Consider the following 22,881-nt stretch of genomic DNA (forward strand, 5'->3'; position numbering starts at 1 on the left):
AGCACAGCGATAATGCGAGTCAAGCCTTGTTGTAGCCAGACATGCCAGCACGCTTTCCATATCAACACCAACCTCCCTCCACCAACAACACCCTGGCTGACGAAAGATATTTGAGCGCGGCAAAGTGTAGGTATGGATGAGACTGCTGCGGCTGGCGATGCAGTTTCAAAGAGCTCTAATATCGGCTGTGCTAGATCATTAGCGCGTTGATCCCGTTGTGAGACGAGGAAAACAGTTGGAGAGATATCGAAGAATGAGCTGTGGGGAAAGAACTTGTATTTTCGATGATAGACACCTATCGACCTACTGCCCTCCCTAGCCTGGCCTGCGGCGTAGCAGCAGGCTGATCCGGCCACCCAGCAACCGTCGCTTCCACACTCTCCAGGAAACTCTGACTATTGTGCACTGATGTTCCACCTAGTACGACTCGGACCCCGGGAACAGATGCGTTAATCGTGGCTACCGTCTTTGCTTCTTCAAAGGTGATACCCCCAATCATGAAGACGATGATGTCCTGCGGTTTCTCTTTAGTTCCACGTTCTGGCTCGAGGAACGGATACGTGTTCGTGTTCAGGCGGCCCTTGATGAGGGAGGTGAGGGTGTTGCTGAGCACGGGCATGTGCTGAGTATATACGTTCTCGACACCCTTGAGGTCTTTGAGGAGGGTCTTTTGGAAGCGATTGATGAGATTTCCAGGTCCGTCGACGTGGTCGGTGGAAGGAATTAGGGAGCTACCACTCGGAAGTGATTGGAGGGAGGAGGCATAGGCGAGAATGTTTGGTATCAAGCTGAGTTTGGCCGGCGGAATGTCGGCGACCGTAGTGAGGAGGTCAAGGAGGATAGGCAGGGCGTTCTGAGGGTGCTTGTGGTAGCGCAGAGCATATAGTGCGACTAGACGAAGCTTGTTAGATGGTTGAATGTGTGGTTGTGAGAGTAGATTCTGTAATGTTTTGAGATCTTGAGTGTGGTTATCATTGCAGACCAGTGATTGCTCGAGTTCCGAGACATCCAGGAGGTGGTCTCTCGAGACTATGCGAGAAAGTTCACTAACAAGGGTGACGTGCTTCGATACATTCCCTGAGAGTTTTCTGAACTCAGGGTAATCTTCTATGAAGCGCTTCATATCATCTATGCTTGTAATCTCGGCATTTGTTTTGGTTCGACTCTGATACTGTGAGACGTAGTCCTTGATAGTGCTCCCGAGATCACCAAAGTTCTGGTACATGTTCTTCTTGAAGAATGGATCTTGATCAGGAGTTAGAACAACCTCTTTGAGCTCTGGTCGAATCTCAGGGACTTCAGACAGATCAACTCGTCCATTGTGAATACCAAGAAGTTCATGGACCTGAGCTTGATAAGTCCACTGGCTAAGCAGAGGAGTAATGGAGTCCTCTCTTCTGTCAAGTATGAGGAGTATTGGAGGTGTGTCAGGTCTTCGTGTTGTCTTGTTGAAGTCGAAAAGTTGATCCTCCTGAGTGATGTTGTAACGGACTTCAGTCGCAAGTTTCCTAGCCATCAAGCTGGTCTTCTGGTATCGAATGAGAGGATTCTTTTTCAGTGACAGCAAAAGGGCGAGAACACCTTCCGTCGTCCTTTGCAGGTCATCGGTATTCCACATATCTGGACTGTGACTCCACAGCTTGTGCCTTGGGTAATTCAAGTTCAAAGACATCAGGTCGGGATTGACAACGTTGTAGTCGGCAAAGTATTCCTGCACAACTTTGACAACCTCATGGTCATCTGCTTCTGCTAGCCTTTCTAATGAAGATTTCTTTATGATATTGCTGAAGTAGACGTTGTACTCCCCATATTTAGGTTCCCTCAATTCATCAATCAGAAATTGGATCGAGTCTGGGGACGGCCTTACAAAACACAAACACCTCAAGTGTCGCATACGTTCTCTTGCAGGATTGTCGAGACGGTCTATGAGGAAGACTTCGTGTTTGAGTAATGCCGACTGTGTAATCGCCGTAGACACTATCGATACTGTTTCGCTGTCCAGCAGGAGGATCTTCATCTTAGATGCTTGCGAGGCCGCGGCTCCTTCGCCAGTACCAGCGATCTTTGTGACATAGTTCTGAACAGCGGCTGAGATGTCCATGGTAAGAAGTGCGTGTGTCCTTTATTTTAGCATAGTTGAATAGTGTATGCTACTAGGCAGAGTCCGAACAGGCGCCGTGCGCCATAGGAAGAAGCACGCAGGAAACCGTTCGCATGCGATCTTCCAAGCTGCGGATTCAGTCGACGAGGTGTGTTGCTAGGTATGCACCTGCTCGTTTGTGTCTCGTTCGGCGAGAAGAGGGTGCTGAGCGCTTTCGTCTGCTCTCACTATTTTCGTGTGTGTGAGCTCCTGTCAGTTCACACTTCGCCCATTACTGATTTGTTGGTCTGTTGTCCTCTGTACTTGGTCTTCCAATCGACCACTGATCATGCTTACAGATCGCTAATTAGTGGCTCCCATATGCAGGCACGGGGCTAACCGAAGCTTGAGGCATGCCAGTGGTCAGATGGTCCCCTCGTTGTTGACCCATGACGTCGGAGCATCAAACAACATGGACGATCTCAACGCACAAAAAAAGGCAGTCTCACTCACGGCGCAACCGTTCCTCCTCAGTAGGGCACCATGAAATCTGAAAGACAGCTATAGAAATGATACCAGGCATCAACGCACGTATGCTGAGCCAGCAGAAAGTCGGAGTGAGCCTTACTGACCTATTCTAGCATTCGGCTATGTCGCCAAACTCACCGGCGCAGGGGTCGACGACCTCAAGCTTCTATTCTCCTTCATCATCTCCTACCCCTTAGCTGCAGTTTTGAAAAGAATACCAGACTCAAGGCCTAATTTGAAGAACATCTACATTGTATCCATTGGGCTCTTTTTTCTAATTGGCTTGTTCGACCTCTATGCTGGAATTCGTACCATTCTCATCAGCGCAGGCGGGACCTATGTCGTTTCATACTATATCGATGGCACCCTCATGCCATGGATCGTCTTTGTTTTCCTCATGGGCCATATGTCCAGCAATCACATCATTCGCCAGCGATTGGACGATCCCTCTCAAGTCGACATCACTGGCATGCAGATGGTTATGATCATGAAGCTGAGCGCCTTTGCTTGGAATGTTCACGATGGCAGGATCAAACGGGATCTTCTTACCGATGGGCAGAAAGAAAAGGCCATTTACAAAATGCCCGGTTTCTTGGACTACTCGGCATATGTCTTGTTCTTCCCTGCTCTGTTCACTGGGCCGGCCTTCGACTTCAATGACTACAAGCGCTATATTGAGACTACCATGTTTGAGGTCAAGAAAGGAGATCCTGCTCCTCCGACCAGAGGACAAGGACGCATACCACGATCCGGCACGCCTGCCACTTTGAAACTGGTCGAGGGCCTTGTATGGATTCTTCTTTTCCTTCAACTCGGTGCTTACTACTACCCTGGCTTCGTATTGACCGATCAGTACTGGACGTATTCTTTTCCTCGAAGAGTCTGGTATCTGTATGCTCTGGGCTTCACTAGCCGACTCAAATATTATGGTGTGTGGACCTTGACCGAGGGTGGATGCATCATGAGCGGCCTTGGCTACAACGGAATCGATCCTGTGACTAAAAAAGCAAGATGGGATCGTCTGAACAACGTCTATCCGTGGGGTATCGAGTCTGCTCAAAATGCAAGAGGATATATGGAAGGATGGAACAAGAACACAAACAATTGGTTGAGGAACTATGTCTACCTACGTGTCACTCCTAGAGGCAAGAAGCCAGGGTTCCGCGCTACCTTGATTACGTTCACAACTTCTGCTTTCTGGCATGGTTTCTATCCTGGTTATTACCTGACCTTTGTCCTTGGCGCTTTTGTTCAAACAGTGGCCAAGAACTTCCGCAGGCACATTCGTCCTTTCTTCCTGAAACCTGATGGAAAGCAGGCCACGAAGTACAAGATTTATTATGATGCAGCATGCTGGCTCATAACACAAACAGCTTTCTGCTTTGTCACTGCACCATTTGTGATTCTGGGCTTCAGCGATAGCATCAAGGCATGGGCTAGGGTATACTTCTATTGTATTGTTGGTGTCGCAGCCTCAATGGCTTTCTTCGCCAGTCCTGCCAAAGTCTGGCTTGTCAAACGTTTGGACAAACGTAATCACCCCCACGTCCTCAACCGAACCATGAGCGACAGCCGAATGCCACACTTGGGCATGCCAGACACAGAGGAGATTGATAGGGCAGTTGATGAGATAAAGGCTGAGGTTGAGGAACGCCGAAGAAGAGGTAGTAAGGTCGAATTTCCATCAGGCGAAAAATTACGCCATGCAATTTCGCAGCGAGTCTATCTCAATAGGAATGAGAAAGGGGAAATCGTTGCCATTGGGGATAACAAAATGGATCTCGACCACGTTTCGGAGACGATAAACGAAACAGTAATGGGCAGTAGCGGTAAGAAAGAACGAGGTCACTGAAGACCAGTGAAGGTGCCGCAATAATTTATTCACAAGCTGTTTATCTCGCAATGCGAAATCCTGTCAATCGGTGCATCATCTTGCTCGTTCATTCCGTGCCCTGGTTTCGGCACTTTGAAAATTGCTTGGAACTTATCCCTGCCCGAGGTCGCGCCTTTGACAATTAACAACATTTTGAGTCATGGAGTCGAGCACGAACGCAATTGCACCAACGACAACTGTCTACTGTCCCGATGGGTGTCAACACTTTTGCTTTGCTTGAATCACCCGCGAAACCACGGAATTCGGTATTATCCCTAAGAACAACAAACGGCAGTACTTCACTGCCGCCGGCTAACATGGTTGCTTTTGAATTCCAGCCGAGCATAATTGCCCGCGATGTCGATACTAATCTATTACTAGAATTTATTATTCTAATATATATAAGGGTAGACTACGTCTTTATATAGATATCTTAGTTCTTAGTATAAAGCTAATTTAATAATGTTACACCGCTAGGCGCAGGCTCTGCGCACGGTCGTAACAAATAAATATAAAAATTTCTTTCTTCTCTATCTTAGATGTCACGACTTGTTACACGACTAGGTCTACGGCTAGACATACGACTAGGTATACGGCAAGATATATACCTAGATATATACCTAGATATAAGACTAAGCCTATATTATAAGTAGCCTAAACTAGAAATAGCTATAGACGAAATTAGAATAAGACTAGCCTAAAACTAACTATTTATAAAGGAAGGTTATATAAGAACCTTATTTATACCTAGCTTAATCTTCCAACTGAGAATGGCCCAGATTCTCACGTCCGAATTTCTCGTTCCAGATTAGTGGGTGAGCTGTCGCCGCTTGAACTCACCCTCTCAGGTGAGCCAAGGTTGAGCCAAGGGTGTGCCAGGGTGAGCTGAGGTGTCTTACGGTGAGCCAAGTCGCACAGCCACCCCCACGGCGAAGCTCCATCACCACCTGAATGGGCCTTTGTCAGTCGAAGAGCTTTACATTGTTGCCTGCTACATATATTCACCTGGCTAAAATAGTTGCCTTCATTGCAACACCGCATATCACGCCTTCTAGAGGGTCGTAGAACGTGTTTGAAGCGTGTTCCACGCGTCTCCCGCCGTGCATAGCATTGTCGCCGAAGTTTGGCTGTCAAGAAAGCACAGCACGCTTGATAGATCGTGTCGAAGTCGGCGAAGCATAAAGGAGTGCAAACGATGAGTAAAAATCCACCCTGCGTGACGATAGTCCTTTACAACAAATGGATAAAATGCTCCATGCTATTTTCCTGCCTCGTTATGTGGCATGAGGTGGGTGACACGTGGGCGGAAGAGATCGCTAGGTCAATTTGAGTCGACTCTAACTGTTTCGATATCCTAGCGACAGTATCGACATCACAAAACAGTGTTGTCGGAGCGGACCAACATTCGGCCGACTGAATGTGAATAATATGAATATGAATATGAATATGGGCCATATTCATATGAACAAACATTCACTTTATTCGTATTCACAAAAGTGAATATGAACACAGGCCATATTCGTATTCATGTTCATTTTTCGGAGCCCTATTCTCTAGAGAGAAATAAGTCATTTAGTAATATTGATTCCTACCGCTACTATTCAACTCTCAACGTAACCCGATAGCCTTAGCTTTATTTTGCCTAATCAGAAAGGCGACAGTATTGATAATCACAGAGCCGTGAAGAGCGACGTGTAATCCTGACATTATCACAGATCTTTTACTCCTACTAGTCCTCTTCTAATCAAGGCGTTCTGCTAACCTACACCTAGCCTGGAGCCCTAACCTCAGCTGGCTTCGCTTCAAAAGCTCTTGACGCGCAGGTTTCTCGCACAAGGCTCACCTGGACTAGCTATACGGTGGTAGATGACATTGTACTCAGTCGGAGAAATTGCCTGGCACGACTTGCTACGCCCCAATTAGTCGCGAGCAATAATTTCGCACCCGGAATCGAGCAACAAAGCTGCTAAGGGAACAATCCCTTCTCGGCCTCTGCACCTTTCATCTGATCTTCCTGAATCTCCTTGATCAACTCATTTTCCGGGTAATCGTCAATGTCGAAATCGATGTACCCCGTTGCAGCCCATTTTCTAGCTGATATAAAGAAAGAATGACCATTCACCGTGGAATCACTGAGAATGCGCAACAAGCATTTACCTGCATCTTCTGCCAGGGCGAATTCAACGCCTAGGCCTCTGACACGCTCGAAGTCTTGTTCTGAGAGGATCTTGGTTTTGACGTACCTTCCCGAATTCGCAATCAGTTGAGGTCTGTTGGATAAGCTTGACAAGAGAATGCTTACCATGGAGAGATGACGTTTACGCGGCTACCGTAGTGGTAAGCTGTCCTTCGTAGGGCATGCATGATTCCACGCATAGCCCATTTGCTGGCGCTGTATTGCGGGATGCGTAAGCAGTCGAGGAATGCAGCGCCTGATCCGATTAGGATCAGGCATGTGTCTTCTTGGGCCATGGACGAGGTTTGGCCGTTCTGCATGACGAAATAGTGAGTCGCGAGTTTGGTGGTGTAGAGCGAGCCGATAACGTTGATGTCCATGATTGTAAGATCTGGTTTCTTGAGGGCAGCGTTATCGCCTACGGTGAAGGGTTGTCAGTGCGTGATCAATGTGATGGACCTGGCAGCAAGACCCTAGACTTACCTGCGTGTGCGAACACCTCGTCCTCCTTGATGATACCGGCATTTGCGACGACGTAATGAATCTTGCCCGTAGGAGAAAATGAGGCTGCTGACTCGAACAGGTGGACTTGCTCCTCCCAACTTGTGGTATCGCATTTCACAAATTTCGCTTGCTGAGGGAATTCTGCTGCGAGTTTCTGGCCTCCAGCAACGTCAAGATCTCCAATGCAGACCGACACTCCAGCTCCAATGAGTGCGCGTACATAAGCTTCACCTATCCCATTTGCGCCGCCAGTGACAATGGCAGTCTTGTCCCGGAGTATGCTAGCATCGAAGTCCGTGTTGCAGTTAATGGCGCCTATGTGCTCGTATCCTGCCATGTTAAGAGCGTGTTAGAGATCGGTCACTTTCAAACGTAAGAACTACTGGTTTCCAGCATATGTTTGTCAAGAAAAGAATGCGAAGAAACTGAGGGCAGCTGTGAATCTATGAAACTATCTCGAGTTGATGAAGTATTAGATCTGTTAGCACACTCAGTAAGAAGTCTAGTGGTTGCTGCGACTTTATGTCAGCCCGTGCTTATTTACTTTAGTCAACAGGCATCCTAAAGGCCACACGAAACACGTCAGCCCTTGCTCTCTTGTCGTCCAATAGCCAACGAGGAAAACGTAAGGACTAGCTTCATGGTGAGTCCTTAGAAGCGGACTGACGGACTTGTTTCCCCCGAGGGTGGAAAGATGTGGCCGCGTGCCGCGTCTGGCTCTGGATATCATACTCTAAAAATTTAGGTGTGTTTTCATCCCCAAATAGTTCAACACTAGCGTCAGCACTAATTGACACCGTAGAAGCACTTGGCTTAAATTTTTCAGGGTGTGACTGGGAGGTTAGCTCAATCCGATGCGTTTGCATGCCGCATGTGGCTCCTAATACGATCAGGCCATACTCTTCCCGAACAGCTTGTACAAAGTGTCTGAAATGAGTGCACCATGTACAAACCTTGACTTCGAATATAGAACAGCCGCAGGTCATGCCAAGGATAGACTCAGTTTTGCTGCACTAACGCTTGCCACTAATGCATGGCAGTCATTCCGTGTGGAAGCCCAAAACCAATAGAAAAGCCTGTGGAAAGAGGAACATACCCTAAGAAAAGGATAGCATGGAAATTAGCCAATAGGTAACTGATTAGCACCTAGACTCGGTTGTGGAAGCAGTTGGCGGAGCTTGGCAGGCAGAGTGTTAGATCTGGAGCTTCAATGAACCATCGGGACCACGTTGGAAAGGAAAGCTGAGGGGGGCAAAGCCAGCTAGAGGCCGGTTAAGGCAGGGTGCTGCATGAGGACTTGCTGTTTTGCCAGTATGGGCAGGTGACAGCTAGCAAAGGTAATGAAAGGTCGAGCAGAGAATCGCTCATCGGCTCAAAAGACCGCGATATGAGTGGCTACCGGGCTGCAGAGGCCCACTCTGTGTCGAGAACAGCAGGCCTCAATGACCGGGTGCATATCATTTCATTGGACACATCGGCAAACTTTACCACTTGGTACTTTCGACCATCGTTTTTTGGGTGTAAGCAGACTGGCCATTTTGTAGCTTTGCTCTAACGGGGGTTGACCTTTGATCTGGTAGGGGTGAGATCTTTGATGCCATATCCTACTTTCAAAGCGTTGTCATCATCCATAAATACCACCATGAACTCTGGCCCCTCCTCTTTCTCTGCAAGCTTTCCCAGAGCAAACTAGGATTGCAACGAATGCCGCACGACAACACAGTGGGCTCGAAAGTTCATCATGGAGAATCTATTAGGCAAGTTACTGCTCAAAGTCAACCGCCAGCAAAGCTAATGGGTTTCTGTCACCAGCACGGCCCGACGTGGCTCGCTTTTGTTCACTAACGAAGGTATGCTTGTCTTCCTCTGTCCGAAAACACACGTTAACCAGCATGCTAGAAAAGCGTAAGCAGAGCATAGCCGATCTGACGGCTCATACTACCGGAGAGTGCGTCCTTGTCCTAGATGCTACAAACGCTTAATTGATCCGAAAAGAATTCGCAACCCGCTTGTTGGTGTACCTCGGGAAGATTTGATGGAAGACGTGGAACGATTTTCTACTACTTATGGACGCCAAGATATCCTTCCACTGCTTCGCGAGGGCGCCAAGGCCCGCACCTTGTTGATGTGATGCCTGAACCTGACGAGCAAGAGAAGGCCGCATTACGTAATGAGATCGTTAATCGATGGGGCCAACCAAGGATCCTCTACTTTACCATCTTCCTCAACTCTATCGCTGCAGCAATCCAAGGCTGGGACCAGACTCGTTCCAATGGCGCCAACTTATCTTTTCCAAACGCTGTTGGTATCGATGAAGGCCCCGACGGGCCGTGTGTTGCTGCCGGTAAATGCGAAAGAAATCAATGGCTCGTGGGTGTCATCAACTCTGCACCATATTTTGCGATTTTTCTTTTGTAAGCTAAGTCTCACAATCTCAAAAGCTTTTGCACTGACATCCTTAGCGCTGGCTGAATGTCTGACCCGCTCAATCATTGGTTCGGCCGACACACCACAATCTTTCATTGCCGCCATCTTTTCCCTACTTGCGCCGATTGGTATGGTCGTCACTCAGAACTGGCAACAGCTTCTTGTTGTGCGTATCCTGCTTGGTCTCGGCATGGGTCTGAAGGAAGTGACAGTCCCGGTCTTCTCAGCCGAGGTAGCTCCAACAATGATTCGTGGCGGTCTAGTCATGTCCTGGCAGGTTTGGACAGCTTTTGGCATCCTCCTCGGAACCTCCGCCAACTTAGCAGTGAAAGATACTGGGGCTATATCGTGGAGGTTGCAGTTGGGCTCTGCTTTTATTCCAGCAGTCCCGCTTGTCTTGGGCATCTGGCATCGTCATGAGCGGACAACAGATGTGTGGAAGTAAGTCTATTGTTTCTTGCCGCCGCAGGCATGCTGACGACCAACAGTCAACATCATCGCGTTCTATTCTTCTATCAATTTTGCCAATGCTGGTGCTTCTGTCACGGGAGCGCTTCTTGCGTCTTGGGGATTTGGTATCATTAACTTCATTTTCGCTTGGCCGGCAGTTTGGACGATCGACACCTACGGACGACGAACTTTACTGCTTTTTACCTTTCCCAACATGTGCTGGACTTTGCTTGCAGCAGGCCTCTGCTTTTATATTCCCGAGTCAAGCACTGCGCATCTGGCTTTGATCGCACTTTTTATCTATCTTTTTTATGCCTTTTACTCGCCTGGTGAAGGACCTGTACCATTCACGTATTCCGCCGAGGTTTTTCCGCTATCACCTCGGCATGTCATGGGCTGTTTGCACCAACAACTTGTGGGCCACAGTGGTCTCGCTTACCTTTCCACGCCAACTTCGCGCTTTCGGGTCTACTGGCGCGTTCGGATTCTACGCCGCAATGAACGCTCTTGCGTTTGTCATGATCTTCTTCTGGCTTCCGGAAACGAAACAGGAGTCTCTTGAAGGTAAGTGATACCACTTCCATATTCAGGAGTTTGTTGTCTTTGGGCGAGCACGTGCTTACTTATCAACCTCATCAGAACTTGATTATGTCTTTGGCGTCCCAACACGATCTTATATGAAGTACCAATCGCTCACAGTACTTCCATACTGGTTTAAGATCCAAATATTGCGTCGCAAAGGCCTAATTCTCACAACTCTACAAATTCGACAATGATAGCGACTATAGACATGACAATACCGAGAGTTATGAAAAAAAAGGAAACAGCTTGAGAGCTTGAATTTCAGGATGGAGAGTGAGCTCATGAGTCCTGCTGATGGCTTGTTCGCATGAAAAATAACGGTGCTGTGCAGCCCTATAGGATCATCGAAGAGGTCCAAATCGTGCCATACGTTGCCTCGGCTTTACAAATATGCAGCTCACACTGTCAAAGCTAACACTACAGCACGTAGCTAGTCTGATATTCTAGTATCCAGTCACTCACTATCACCCCACTCGGGGCTTAAATCAATCATTTTTACGTACAATTAGTTGCGCCTCCGCGTCACCCTGTTCATTGAATCCTCCGAGGATTCAGGAGCGGATGCAAATGCTAGAAGGGAAGAGTATGGTAATGCACTGCAGACCGTATCGTTTGGTGGGTCACTCGCTTGCTGTCCGCGGATGAATGAAGCATGTGCAATATTGACATCAGCTCCAGCATCGAGCAGTATCTGCACCATCTTCTCGTTACCACCAACCATTCAGTTCAGATTCTTTCTAGTCAGAGACACCGTGAAGCTCTCCAATCAAGAATTAAGCCCTCTATTGCATGCTTTGGCAAGACGAACGAAAGTGATTGTCGGGGCGGTCGAAAAGTGTGACTTGAAGGGCTTGTTGAACAGCCGGCCAGGTTCATCCATCGGATGAAGCTGCTGGCGCAGTTTAGGGCGGTCAAGGAACTGTAAATAGTATTTCAATACTCATGCCGTTAGTAGTAGCTCTATTACATTGATAATGTCACTTTGCTCAATAAAATACAACTTATAATATCGAACTTTTCGTAATACTCGTAGAACGATAGATGAAATAAGGCTAAAGGAACGAAAGGACTGTGACCTAAATCAATCACGGTTGAAACAAGAAGAGAGTGCTTACCGGCCAAGTTAGCCAGGTAAGGCTTGAAAACTTCTACACGCTAATTTGCGTTCGCATTACGATGCCATGCTCTTCGATATTCCGGCTCCGGTCTCTGTTCACAGGCATTTTTTGACTCTTATGCGCGGTCTAGGAAAAGATTCTGAGAATGTATATCAATATTGCTTGTAAGATGTGCACTGCAGTAGGAGCCGATAGACTGCTTAACGCGTCGACAAAAACGACCTGTTACCAGCTACGTATACTTTCATCATCCAGCTGTATAAGCAGTGTCATGGTTTGATAGCAATGAGATCGATGCCGCCATTTCTGGTGGTGGCTCGCATCACTACTGCGCAGTCATAATAGTGCGTGGTAAACTGATTGAGTGCCTTGCGCAGCATCGATAAGTGTCCGAAATCATCGCGAAACTGATCAAGAACGATCAGCGCTATGCATGCTTCATGGCATTCTAGGTTTCGGCCCGCGAAATGTGGCAATTCCGAGCACGGCTGTTTTTGCCAACCGTGTCCAACTCAATTATGACTAAGCCATACCGAGCACTTTTTGATAAAATAGACTAAACCTAGCCTTCTTGCTGTCTCTTCTTCGCCAGATACATATTTGTCGTTTCCCAGCTATGTCGCGTCTCGCCGAATTAGGCGCTCAACTCTCTCAATCCCAACCCGCATACCGCCCAAAGATAGTCAACACCGAGAGACGCGTCCGCGCACTGCTTGACGGTAGATGGATGTTCGACACGACCAACGCAAAACTTGTCTGGGAAAGTAAATACTTTCCTCAGTATTGGATTCCACGCTCTTCGTTCACATCTGCTACATCGTTCCCCGATAGTTCTGCAGGTTCGGAGACTCAGTCCTGCACCCATGAACTTACTGTTGGGGACAAGACAATTTGTGCCCTGCTCGTGCCAGAGTCGTTTGATACTGAGTTGGCCGGATATGTGAAGATCGAATTTACGGATTTGGATGCGTGGTTTGAGGAACAGCAGCAGATCTATTACCACCCTATGGACCCTTATCATCGTGTGGATATCCTACCCAGTGGACGGCACGTGAAGGTGACATTGGCAGGACAGACGCTGGCCGACACTGGGTCTGAGGCGGGCGTGATGAGTCTGTGGGAAACAGATCTGCCGGGTCGGTGGTACTTACCAGCCACAGCTGTAAATTTCAGCTTATTGAGAGTAAGCAATACGAAGACGGGTTGTCCTTACAAGGGCCAGGCAAGCTATTATGATGCTGTAGTCCAGGGCAAGAAATATAAAGACGTGGTATGGTGGTATAAAGATCCTACAGGGGAGAGCATGGCGATCAAGGGACTGGTAGGTCGATTGCTTTGGCATGGTTTGGTTAGGAGAGTGCTGATTCACCGCAGTTATGTTTCTACCCCGATAAGGTTGAAACCTTCGTAGATGGCGAGCCTATTGCAAGAACAGGACTGCCCCCTATGAGCAAGGTCGACAAGGAGAGTATGGTGCAGTCAAAGTAGACTTGTAATTGCTTGATGAGTTATCAGCAGGATGGGGGAGATGGATTACTTCGTTGGAAAAAAACCAGACTTGACTGGCGTCGCAGCATGCGAGGAAAGCTTCTTTTCCGACATCAAGGGTACGCAGGATGACCTCCTTTATGAATATGTCTCGAAGTGTTACGCTAAGTTGTGCCAGGCCATTGAGATCCTAGAAGGCGAGGAGTGGATTTGACGCAGCGTGCCTCAAAATCACATTCGCCCGAGTTATTTTACTGCTACTACCTCCGCGAGCGGGTCACCTAACAGTCCGCTCAAGACACAATCGTCACTGAAACTGCCAACATGGGCCGAACTAGAGTGAAGAACATACTTAGCATCAGGATGCGGCTGCAGAAAAGTGGAAAACAATAACTGAAAAAGCTCACAAGTCGAAGATAAGTCGACGAAAGCACCGGAGATATACCATTGCGATTAACCCAGAATCTATTGTGTTTGCGGTCGAAAGAGAGCTTTCTTGGTGCGCAAGAGTGTTGGTGCATATCATTCCTCACCAATGATCTGCTCTCACAATACCAGTGTTCCATTTAGCGGGAGGTTTCTTGAACTGGCGCCAACCTCAACCACGTAATTTGGACTAAACCGAATGTAATCGTAGCCACGGCTAAGCCATTTCCTTATCCACTGGTAGTATTTGTTGTTCTCGAGGTGTAAACCATGCAGAATATGCACTCTGATACTCCACGTTCTGATCGGGTCGAATATCGACACAGAGATCGCAGCGATGAGTGCAGCGAGGATGGGAATTACTAATCTCGGGTGACTAGTGATCCAGTCTCTGAACCATTTGCCTCTGACTTTGGGCTCGTAGCTGATCTTGAGCAGAGTGCCTGATTTGCCACCACCTGCCTCCTCGACAAGCACAAATCCATGCATACAATTCCTTGCCATGGTAGCGTAACGGACACGACCAAAGTCAACATAGCCATAGCGAGGTGTGATCTTCGAATCTGAGGGCTGTTGCACAATCTCAAGAATTGGACCGTATCTTCGAAAAAGTGAATAGAGTGTCTCTTGCGTCAATTCCGCGGCTGATGTCTCCGGGGTGGTTGGCAAGAACTCGACCTTGACCCTCGTGCTAGGTAGTCGATACAGGTCTTCAATCCACGGTTTTCCTTTAACCACGAATGCACGAACCTGGCGTAATGGACTGAACTACGGTCGAATTGGCTTCTCCTTCAGATAGCCCTTGATTGTTCCTTCTAGCTCATCCAGGGTTATGGCAGGATCATGCGAGAACTTTACGTATGCTCCTCCCTCACGAAGTCTAGGTATGACAGACACGATCTTGACAGGCAAATTGCTGGGTAGAGCTCGAGACACAATGCCAGAAGGGTCTGCAAGAGCTACTCCAGGGCTGTGGTTTCGGCCATAAGCCTTGACTATACTTGAACCATCGAGGAAAGGCAGGCGGGTCCGGCATTGCAGCCTGAGAGGAAAGATGTGGTCCAAGAAGATAATGCCTTCATTAGGCGCTGTGTTTACGTGACCACTTTCATCTTCACCAGTGTCGGAAGAGAGGCGCCGTCGGGTTGTGTCTTTCAGCGATACTGACAATGGTGTTGGGCGACGGACACAACTGCTCTGGATATGTCGAAGTGGCAGTGAAGGAAGGTGCGATCGAGAAAGGCTTGAGCGCTGCCGTGACAGCAGGTTTCTTATGGGTATCATGCCGGCCTACCTGGGTGTTCCTACCGCATAGTTGATTAGGAACAGGCTGCTTCTAGAGCGGTTGTCGTGATATACACAGACCGAGCCTTTTTGATGGTCGACAATGCTCGTGGTGTATGCTATCGCAGACTCACATGCGCGGGTGTGCATAAGCAGGTTCGGGGACGCGTTGGTGACGTAGCTTTGGCGCAAAGACGCGATGCTGCATTCGAGTCGATCCATGACCAAAATTAATACCCCCATTTCGTTCCAGCAATTCCAGCAGCCCAAGTTGATGGCAACGAAGCCACCATCCATCGTATAACGTGAAATCTGGTACACCATTCTGCGCTACCCATCATCATGTGGCCTTTCGGCTCTTCGGACAGCTCCAGCACACCGACACGGACGAAGTTAGAGGAAAACACGGAAGCACGTCCTTTAGACAAGTTGCCAGCTCCAGTCAAGCAAGAGCTGTCACGAGACGAACAAGCGAATCTCGATTTTGCCGAATTGCTGAAGGAAATCGAGATTGAACAGTCGAAAGCACAAGAACAGAGGGTGCAAGCAAAGAAGAATGGCAGCTCTGATGCAACTCCTATCCCAGCAGATATCTCTCCAGATGCCCTCTACCCTTCCGAGATGTCATGTCGCTCAGCACTCGACTATGCCATGTTCTGCCAGGGGTTCGGTGGTCAATTCGTGAACGTCTACAGGTTTGGTGAATTCAGGTCCTGTCAAAACCACTGGTCGGACTTCTGGCTATGTATGCGGACAAGACAATGGAACGAGCAGGACAGAGCGAAAGCTATCCAAGACCACAACAGACTCAAGGCTGTCAAATACAAGAGGGGCCCAAGTAGCGAGGACATATGGGAGGTCAGGACAGAACCGGTAAAGGATGCATTTCAAGATAGCCTGGAAGATCTCGAGGCAAAAATCGCAGAGTGGAAGCAGGCAAATCCCAATGCGACTGATCCTTGGGGTAAGCAGCAAGGAGCGACTTTCAACAACCCACCTCCATCAGCGTGAGACCAAATAACGACGAGACCTAATATCTCCCTCCAACGGACGGTCGCAACTTGAAGCACTGGTGATAGTACTCTCACAATAAGTCTAGAGCCTCCAGTGGGACTGTATGAATACCCCAGGCATCATACTGCCATGTGCATGGTGGCTGAATAATTCGCTGATGCTCACCCTGTTGGGACGAAGCATGTTACCTATAAGCCGGTCATCAGGCCATGCTAGAGGGAATCCTTACGGGCAGTACAGTTGCGACGGGCGCCTCCAGAAGCACTAGCGAACGGCCAAGAGAGAGCCCCACTCGATGCTGGAAATCATTTGCTGTGGTCTACAGAGCAGGCAACAAGAGTGTCTGATAAGCTCCGGAACGCAAAAGAATGTAGCTGACAAAAAGAGACCGCATATAACTGGAGGCAGATACTGGCAGCATCAGACATTCATCCCAGGCCGGGTGTAGCTTTCAATGCACGAGATAGTCCAGCCTAGTCATCATGTGCTCTCGAGTCCAGCGTCTACGGAATATATGGGCATAGGGTTGGAGAAGCAGAAACAAAAAAGTAATAGGGGTGTCCCAACACGAAACAAAGTTATGCGATCGGCATGTCCATAGGGAAACACAACGGTCAGATGTGCAGTAAAGCATATGGTATTTGGGTGAATGCAATCTATCAGAGGTATCTCATCGAAGCGATAAGTTGAACGATATTTGAGGGCGACACAAAAGCTGCCTTTCATCGTGCCCTCACTTCGATGCTCTTGGCAAGTGGTGTTCGTACTCATTCCTTGCATCACAACATGTATCTATTCGTACCAATCGCGGGTGAATGGATCTGACCCACACATCGACCACAAGATCGATGTAGTGCAAGATCCTGATATTGCATGATGTCAAACTTCACTCCAGTCAACCCAGTTTGGAAAAGGCAAGATAACCAGTTCGGCCGACCACATGCACAAGGCACCAAGCATTTATCGTCATTTTACCAAGCACCCAGTAGGGACCTCATGGCCTTCGAGTTTGTGGAAGCATATGGGGGTGGAGACCAGTATAGCGAAGGCTACGTCAATCGCCATGAGACTGTTACTGATGTAGAACCACACTCTAGCCTTCTGAGAGCAATCCGACGGCCTAAGTATCGATGCAGCCAAGCTCGGAAGAAGTCAAGGAGGCTTGGGAAGACTCGTGTCATCGAGCATGCGGAAGTTCCTCCTATCGAAACTTTCTATCGACAGCAACACACATCGAGTCGAAGCCGTCCTGCGGAAACAGATGCATTTAGTACTTGGCAGGGAGGTGGTCCGACAAGATCTGTGCTGGAAGCACCTGTCCTAAGACATAACATCGTGGCGCAAAGAACGACTACAGAAAGTGCCGATCCCATTACCACTGCGAATGTCGACACGAAATCAACGAGTAGAGCCTCAGACGACGACGACGACGACGACGACACCAACCCAAACCGCAACGCCATCCACAAGACCGAGACAGCTAAGCTTGCACAGCATAAAACTCTTCCCTCTCCACCCTCAAGTTCAGATGAATCCACCATCATCATCCACAACCCTGCTCCATCCAATCGACCTCACACACGCAAGCTCACCTCAACCACAATCCCCCTAGCGATCCCCTCCCACATCGAACTCTCCTTCCACTCCTCTCTCCTCACCATCCGCCTCCGCCCAACAACCCTAACCACCAGCCGCGCCTTCCCCGTAAAAACCCTCCCACCCCTCCTGTCCCCTTCCCTTCCGCCCACAATCCCATCCGAAACATTTGACCCTCGCACCGAGCTATACACGTCGAGCCCCATCTCCACCAGCACCCTCCTCCTGAATCAAAACAACCCCGCCTCAGACAAGGTATTCGAGGAGGCAGCCAGCAGAGCGTGGAAGGTCGCCATGACGCCCGCCCCAGATCTGGAGTCAAGTGGGGATGCGCCGTCGGCATTCGTACGGGTGGCGGTGCTAAGGGCCGCAACGGCATTGGTGAGGCGAAGGCGACAAGAGCGAGTGAGAAAGGTCGCGTTTGACGAGAGGCAGGCGAGAAGGGTGTTAGCGGAGTGGAAGGGGTTGGGATGATGTGGTGAGGGATCAGGGTTCGTCTACCGGATTTATGGTGGAGAATGAAAAGGGGCGCGGGCTCGAGATTGGTTTACTGGGTGTGTTTCTGCTTTGGTGTTGTCAGATCTGTTTTTTGAATTAGTACGTTTCGAACATGTGGCATAAGAATATTGGCTTGCAAATAAATGTGTGAAACTTGGATATTGTCCTTACAAAATCTACACTCAAGAAAGTGATTCGTTAGGTCAATCAATCAACCATTTACTCAGACACTTGTCAACTGTCCTACTTCTTCCCCTTCTTCTTCGACTTATCCACAACTTCGATCCACTCACTCCGTACCCCTCTCTTCGCGAGTATCTCTTTCTCAATCACTGCCCTCTGATCACCCTGCACCTGCACCTCCAACATCCCCGGCTTCCCACCCATGAGCTGTCCTACGCTTGCGCTCCCAGCGCATTTTTTCTGCAACTCCGGCCGGATCAGCTGCGGGTTGATGAAGAAGCTCTCGAGTCCGCCGACTGCGGTCACGACTTTGTTGCCGCCGCGTCGCTCGATTGTTAGGGTGACTTTTGGTGGTGGACCGGCCTTTGATTTCAGGCTTGAGTCAGCCTCTAGCGTTTGGTCGTTGCGGAGCAGGATATGGTATGGGATGCAGAGGTGGTCGTCTTCTAGGATGTGTCTGTTGAGGGTGCCGCGGTCAACTTCGCCGGCTGCTAGGATTCTGGTGTCGTCAGCGCCGGGGTTTGAGCCGAGGATGTTGTTTGCTATGAAGGGATTGAGTTTGATGTAGCGTTTCTTGGATTCGTTAACGAGCTCGGGATTATCTTCAATGTATTGTTTTAGAGCGGCAGTGATTTGTTGGGAGCTGTAGAACGTCGTTTTGCTTGGGAGAAGTTCTGGAACGAGTCTTGTCGAGGCGCGATAGACGACTTGTAAGTTGAGTTTCTGGCCAAGTGACTGATCTGTCCCCGCATCTGGGCCGAGCTTGTCACTGCTTCCGTTGTCGTTGGAAGCCTCGCTGGATTTTGGCTTTGGGAGACGATATGGCTGGAAGCTCTTTATCCGCTCGTCTTTGAAGTCGATATCCAAAATGACGGTTTCGCCGCCATTGCGATCCTTTGACTTTACCAAAACCTCTTTGTCGAGATGCTTGATGAACTTCTTGGAATTCTTCCAAGAACTCTTTTTGATATTGTAGTGCGGTGATTGATGCCTTAGATGGGGTTGTATCATGTTGGAGATAAGAAATGAAGCCTGGACAGGGAAGTCGAGGCCATGTGGTTCACCTGGATTGTTCTTCTTGGCGGTATAGAGCGAATACAAGAAGGCTTCCATGAAGGCATCATCGACCTCTTTGGGGCTGGGTATATGTTCTTCCTGACCATCTAGCGACATCTGTTCATCGTTGTTCTCTGCGCTCTTCGCGCCGCTCGTACCTTTGAGGTCAGAAGTGCTGTTTTCTAACGGTACACCACCTCCAACCTGTTCGTCCTCCGGCTCATCGTCTTCGAGATCGAGGTCATCCACATGTGTCTCCATCCCAGGTGTTAGGCCTGGCCACCCTTCTATTACGGGTGGTGCCGATGCGCCGCCCTGGTTCAATGTACTCCATGACCATAATTCATCCCCTTCCCAATGTAAGCCCTCCACAGCAGTGCCAGTGGCATTGTCTCACAGATCTCCAAAGTCAATCTTGCTTATACCTACCCATCTTGGTACTGTATCAGATTTGTGGCCAGCAACAGCTAGAACAGAGCCTTTGATCGCCTTTTGGTCAAACCCCCGGTATGGTTTGATGAGTCCAGGTGTGAAGAGATCTGCGCCACCTTTTAACTTGGATACGACCATGTCGCCCACATAGAGTAATGGTACCAGACCAGGGTTCTGCCACAAGGTGTACACCGTTGGTATGAGTCTTTCGTCTTTCCCAATTTGAAACCATAATATACGTTCCTCCTGTCCAGGATGTGTTCCGACATAAACTGTACCGGACACTAAACTTGAGCTCGCTCCATGTGTGGTAGTGAACTTGGCCGAGGAGGTAGGGTCTGGAAGAAGTGCATTACGAATGCTAGCCAGTGTCTGTGGCTGTGTGGCCTGCGTAGTCTGTGCTTCCTGCTCTTGAGTTGTTTCTGTCTGTGGCTCAGGTAGCGAGTAGTCCCTTCTGATTTGGTCGGCTAACTTTCGACGTTCTGTCAGACAAGCTGCTGATCAGTTTCTGGCCAAATCTGAACAGCTTGACGTTTTATATGCGAATGCTGGCGTAATGGCCTTAGATGCAGCTGTGACCAAGGACGGCTACGAAGTTCAATTTGCCACTAACCATATCGGTCACGCATTACTTATCAAACTTCTTCTACCTATGATGCTCCGGACAGCAGAGCTCCCAGATTCGGATGTTCGCATAATCAACATGGCCTCGACTGCCTACAAGACAGCGCCCAGCGAGGGTATCGCTTTTGGAAGCTTGAAGACGAACCAGGATGGTCTTCGTGGCATGATAGGTGGGAAATGGACACGGTATGGGCAGAGCAAGCTAGCCAATATCCTCTATGCGAGAGAACTTGCAAAGCGCTATCCCAGTATCAAAACGGTGTCTGTACATCCTGGTTACATCAAGACGGATATCTTCTCGGGTGTATCATTCTTGACGGCGCTGCCTGTGAGATTAGGAGTGATGCTAGGTTCAGCATGGACACCCGTGGAAGAAGGTCCATACAATCAGACATGGGCTGGCACAACAGCTCGGGAAAATCTTGAGGATGGTGCTTATTATGTACCCATTGCGAAGAAGGGTAGTCTTGACACGAAACAAGCGCGAGACGATGCGTTGGCAGAGAAGCTATGGGATTGGACCCAGAAAGAATTGGAGGCGTTCTCGTAGGGCCTCTATGGACAACCCGCAGAGTTCACTCTCTTCACTGTCAGGCATTTGTGTGTCCGCCGCGCACCTGGGAAGGTTGAGCGGGCGTATCGGTCGGGTGCGGAGTTCTTTGTTCCTAGCATCGGGTGTGGTTTCCGAGCTATGACGTTGGAGATGAGGTAGTCAGCCGTACTTTCTTAAAGTGTCTAACTATCAATCAATGCAGTCCACGATAGCTTCATTCCTACCATATTGTACTGTCGACTAATGCTCCCATTTCCTGTCAAAACCGACATTGTTGCTCAGACAGAGGATTCTCAGCCTCGAATACCCAAGTGAGAGTCATTCTTCGCGTCCAGGTGCTTGGCAACCACAATTGATTGGAAGTAGAAAAAGGACCACCAAAACCAGTGGGCGGCTCGGCTATAATTAGATGCTTACTGAACAGCGAATCACAAGTTTGTCCACCCATTCTCCAGTCTCCAAACCTCAGCTGAACGCACTTTCCGACACCAGGAAAATGTGGCACCAGTCCTGTAGGCCTCCGCGCCGAATCTCTTCCTCGCCTTTCTGTCACTCGGTCAGTCGCTCCTCATGCTGCATCCCTGCCTTTTCTGACGATGACCTTTTGTCGATGGGCTGCTTCTGCCTGCTGCCTTGCCCGTGGCCCTTCACATCCCGCCGCTGCTCTGCTGCGATAGTGTCGTCGTAGGTCATCACCCTCGCCGTGCCGGTAATGGTCGAGCGCGTCGAAGTGCGCGTCACCTTTTTGTTGTTCTGTTCAAACAAGAGCTGGTTCTCGTCCAACAAAAGGCTGCGATCGGCAAACGCTTTTTCCGCCGCATGGACCAACTTGGGTGTGTTCCAGATGCTTGTCAACAGCTGTCAGCTGCCCTTCTGAGTGGCACCTTACTGGTCACTACGGCGCAGCCTCTCGGCCTTGTGTGCGACGGCCGTTTCTGGTGGCAGTGGTAGCGCCGCAAGATCCAGCAAAGGCGTCTAGCTCCGGCGGCGATCAGTAGCAATGGGGGTAGAAGTGCAGCTACAAGTGCTGGTAGCAGCATTCTGCACAATGATGCATTGGTTTTGGCAGGCATTATCGTGGCACCAGCAATGTAAAGAGTATCATTCGAGTCAATAGTATGCTCAAGCTCACTTGAGCTCGACTAGAGAGTCGAAAGCCATGTCACGATCGCCTGCATACGCATGCCAATGATTTCTGCTGGGGCACATAATTAGTCGACGCACGTCCTTTGTGCACCGTGCTGGAAGTTTTTGAACCAATCGATTCGTGCCTCACTACATTCGTTGTAGCGTGTCGTAGCGGGCAGAAGTCGGTTCTTGGAGACTATGTACGCCTTTTTCGCCGCAGATGCAGGCTCGGCTACGATGCGAAATGTGGGATCGACTGTGCTCAGACGTTGACGCTGCATGACAGGATTGGACGGTGAACCGTCATAGGTGCCAGCGCCGCGCAGCCCATGCATGGCGCTTAGGGCCGCAGTCTTGCCGAGCCTAATGGTAGCACGAATCAGGGATACTTCTGCATTCGCATGCGCATTGTGCGGGCGCGGACGGTTGACAAATGAGATGCTGTACAACGTGTGTATGCTGGGTACATGCATTTTGGGAGCTGTGGAGGACCATCTCAGCATGCAAGAAATCGCCTCGCCGAGTCAGGCAGGAACGAAGCAAGATGACGTTACATCGTGAACACGACGGTAGGGCAATTGCATGTGTACATATCCTGTGCGGACTCGAGTTTCGAAGTATAGGCAGCACGCTTTTGAAACGTTTTAACCAAAAATCTCACAACCACGGAGTTTACCTATTGAAGAGAAACGTTACGTAGTCACGCGTGGGGCTGATACTGAAGAGCTTGTGGTGGATGCATCCTCAATGCTCAGCGTCATTGCCTTATCAAACAGTTTTTCAATTGACGGCTCCTGTCAGCTGAATAACTCATACTACAAAATAGTCCTATGATATGGAAGATCAACAGAACGGTGTGGC

The 22,881-nt window shown here is 49.2% G+C and overlaps 11 protein-coding genes across 11 annotated transcripts; 6 read left to right on the top strand and 5 right to left on the bottom strand.

The window, feature by feature from the left end:
* Positions 1–295: 295 nt before the first annotated feature.
* VPS45 (vacuolar protein sorting-associated protein 45) lies at positions 296–2,101 on the bottom strand (the record flags this gene model as incomplete). The annotated part of the gene is made up of 2 exons (XM_064902436.1): positions 296–1,851; positions 1,897–2,101. The coding sequence occupies 2 exons, from the start codon at positions 2,099–2,101 to the stop codon at positions 296–298; spliced, it is 1,761 nt and encodes a 586-aa protein (XP_064751410.1).
* Positions 2,102–2,649: 548 nt separating this feature from the next.
* Positions 2,650–4,460, top strand: ale1 (Lysophospholipid acyltransferase; the record flags this gene model as incomplete). Its single annotated transcript, XM_064902437.1, has 2 exons — positions 2,650–2,671; positions 2,722–4,460. 2 exons carry the CDS (start codon positions 2,650–2,652, stop codon positions 4,458–4,460), a joined length of 1,761 nt encoding a protein of 586 aa, XP_064751411.1.
* A 1,987-nt stretch (positions 4,461–6,447) lies between these two features.
* On the bottom strand, positions 6,448–7,498 carry LTR64_008123 (uncharacterized protein; the record flags this gene model as incomplete). The annotated part of the gene is made up of 3 exons (XM_064902438.1): positions 6,448–6,763; positions 6,784–7,075; positions 7,141–7,498. 3 exons carry the CDS (start codon positions 7,496–7,498, stop codon positions 6,448–6,450), a joined length of 966 nt encoding a protein of 321 aa, XP_064751412.1.
* Positions 7,499–9,291: 1,793 nt separating this feature from the next.
* Positions 9,292–10,033, top strand: LTR64_008124 (uncharacterized protein; the record flags this gene model as incomplete). The annotated part of the gene is made up of 2 exons (XM_064902439.1): positions 9,292–9,505; positions 9,624–10,033. 2 exons carry the CDS (start codon positions 9,292–9,294, stop codon positions 10,031–10,033), a joined length of 624 nt encoding a protein of 207 aa, XP_064751413.1.
* A 2,321-nt stretch (positions 10,034–12,354) lies between these two features.
* LTR64_008125 (uncharacterized protein) lies at positions 12,355–13,226 on the top strand (the record flags this gene model as incomplete). Its single annotated transcript, XM_064902440.1, has 2 exons — positions 12,355–13,059; positions 13,113–13,226. 2 exons carry the CDS (start codon positions 12,355–12,357, stop codon positions 13,224–13,226), a joined length of 819 nt encoding a protein of 272 aa, XP_064751414.1.
* A 293-nt stretch (positions 13,227–13,519) lies between these two features.
* On the bottom strand, positions 13,520–14,156 carry YME2_2 (mitochondrial escape protein 2; the record flags this gene model as incomplete). Its single annotated transcript, XM_064902441.1, is given in 3 exon segments — positions 13,520–13,560; positions 13,579–13,595; positions 13,777–14,156. 3 exon segments carry the CDS (start codon positions 14,154–14,156, stop codon positions 13,520–13,522), a joined length of 438 nt encoding a protein of 145 aa, XP_064751415.1.
* Positions 14,157–15,278: 1,122 nt separating this feature from the next.
* LTR64_008127 (uncharacterized protein) lies at positions 15,279–15,947 on the top strand (the record flags this gene model as incomplete). The annotated part of the gene is made up of 1 exon (XM_064902442.1): positions 15,279–15,947. One exon carries the CDS (start codon positions 15,279–15,281, stop codon positions 15,945–15,947), a length of 669 nt encoding a protein of 222 aa, XP_064751416.1.
* Positions 15,948–17,136: 1,189 nt separating this feature from the next.
* LTR64_008128 (uncharacterized protein) lies at positions 17,137–18,020 on the top strand (the record flags this gene model as incomplete). The annotated part of the gene is given in 2 exon segments (XM_064902443.1): positions 17,137–17,220; positions 17,232–18,020. The coding sequence occupies 2 exon segments, from the start codon at positions 17,137–17,139 to the stop codon at positions 18,018–18,020; spliced, it is 873 nt and encodes a 290-aa protein (XP_064751417.1).
* A 267-nt stretch (positions 18,021–18,287) lies between these two features.
* Positions 18,288–19,544, bottom strand: LTR64_008129 (uncharacterized protein; the record flags this gene model as incomplete). Its single annotated transcript, XM_064902444.1, has 2 exons — positions 18,288–19,441; positions 19,478–19,544. The coding sequence occupies 2 exons, from the start codon at positions 19,542–19,544 to the stop codon at positions 18,288–18,290; spliced, it is 1,221 nt and encodes a 406-aa protein (XP_064751418.1).
* A 727-nt stretch (positions 19,545–20,271) lies between these two features.
* LTR64_008130 (uncharacterized protein) lies at positions 20,272–20,889 on the top strand (the record flags this gene model as incomplete). Its single annotated transcript, XM_064902445.1, has 1 exon — positions 20,272–20,889. One exon carries the CDS (start codon positions 20,272–20,274, stop codon positions 20,887–20,889), a length of 618 nt encoding a protein of 205 aa, XP_064751419.1.
* Positions 20,890–21,441: 552 nt separating this feature from the next.
* LTR64_008131 (uncharacterized protein) lies at positions 21,442–22,355 on the bottom strand (the record flags this gene model as incomplete). The annotated part of the gene is made up of 2 exons (XM_064902446.1): positions 21,442–21,739; positions 22,117–22,355. 2 exons carry the CDS (start codon positions 22,353–22,355, stop codon positions 21,442–21,444), a joined length of 537 nt encoding a protein of 178 aa, XP_064751420.1.
* Positions 22,356–22,881: the final 526 nt, after the last annotated feature.

Source organism: Lithohypha guttulata, assembly GCF_036872675.1.
Source record: "Lithohypha guttulata strain CCFEE 5908 chromosome Unknown scaffold_7, whole genome shotgun sequence".
NCBI classification, from domain to species: domain Eukaryota; kingdom Fungi; phylum Ascomycota; class Eurotiomycetes; order Chaetothyriales; family Trichomeriaceae; genus Lithohypha; species Lithohypha guttulata.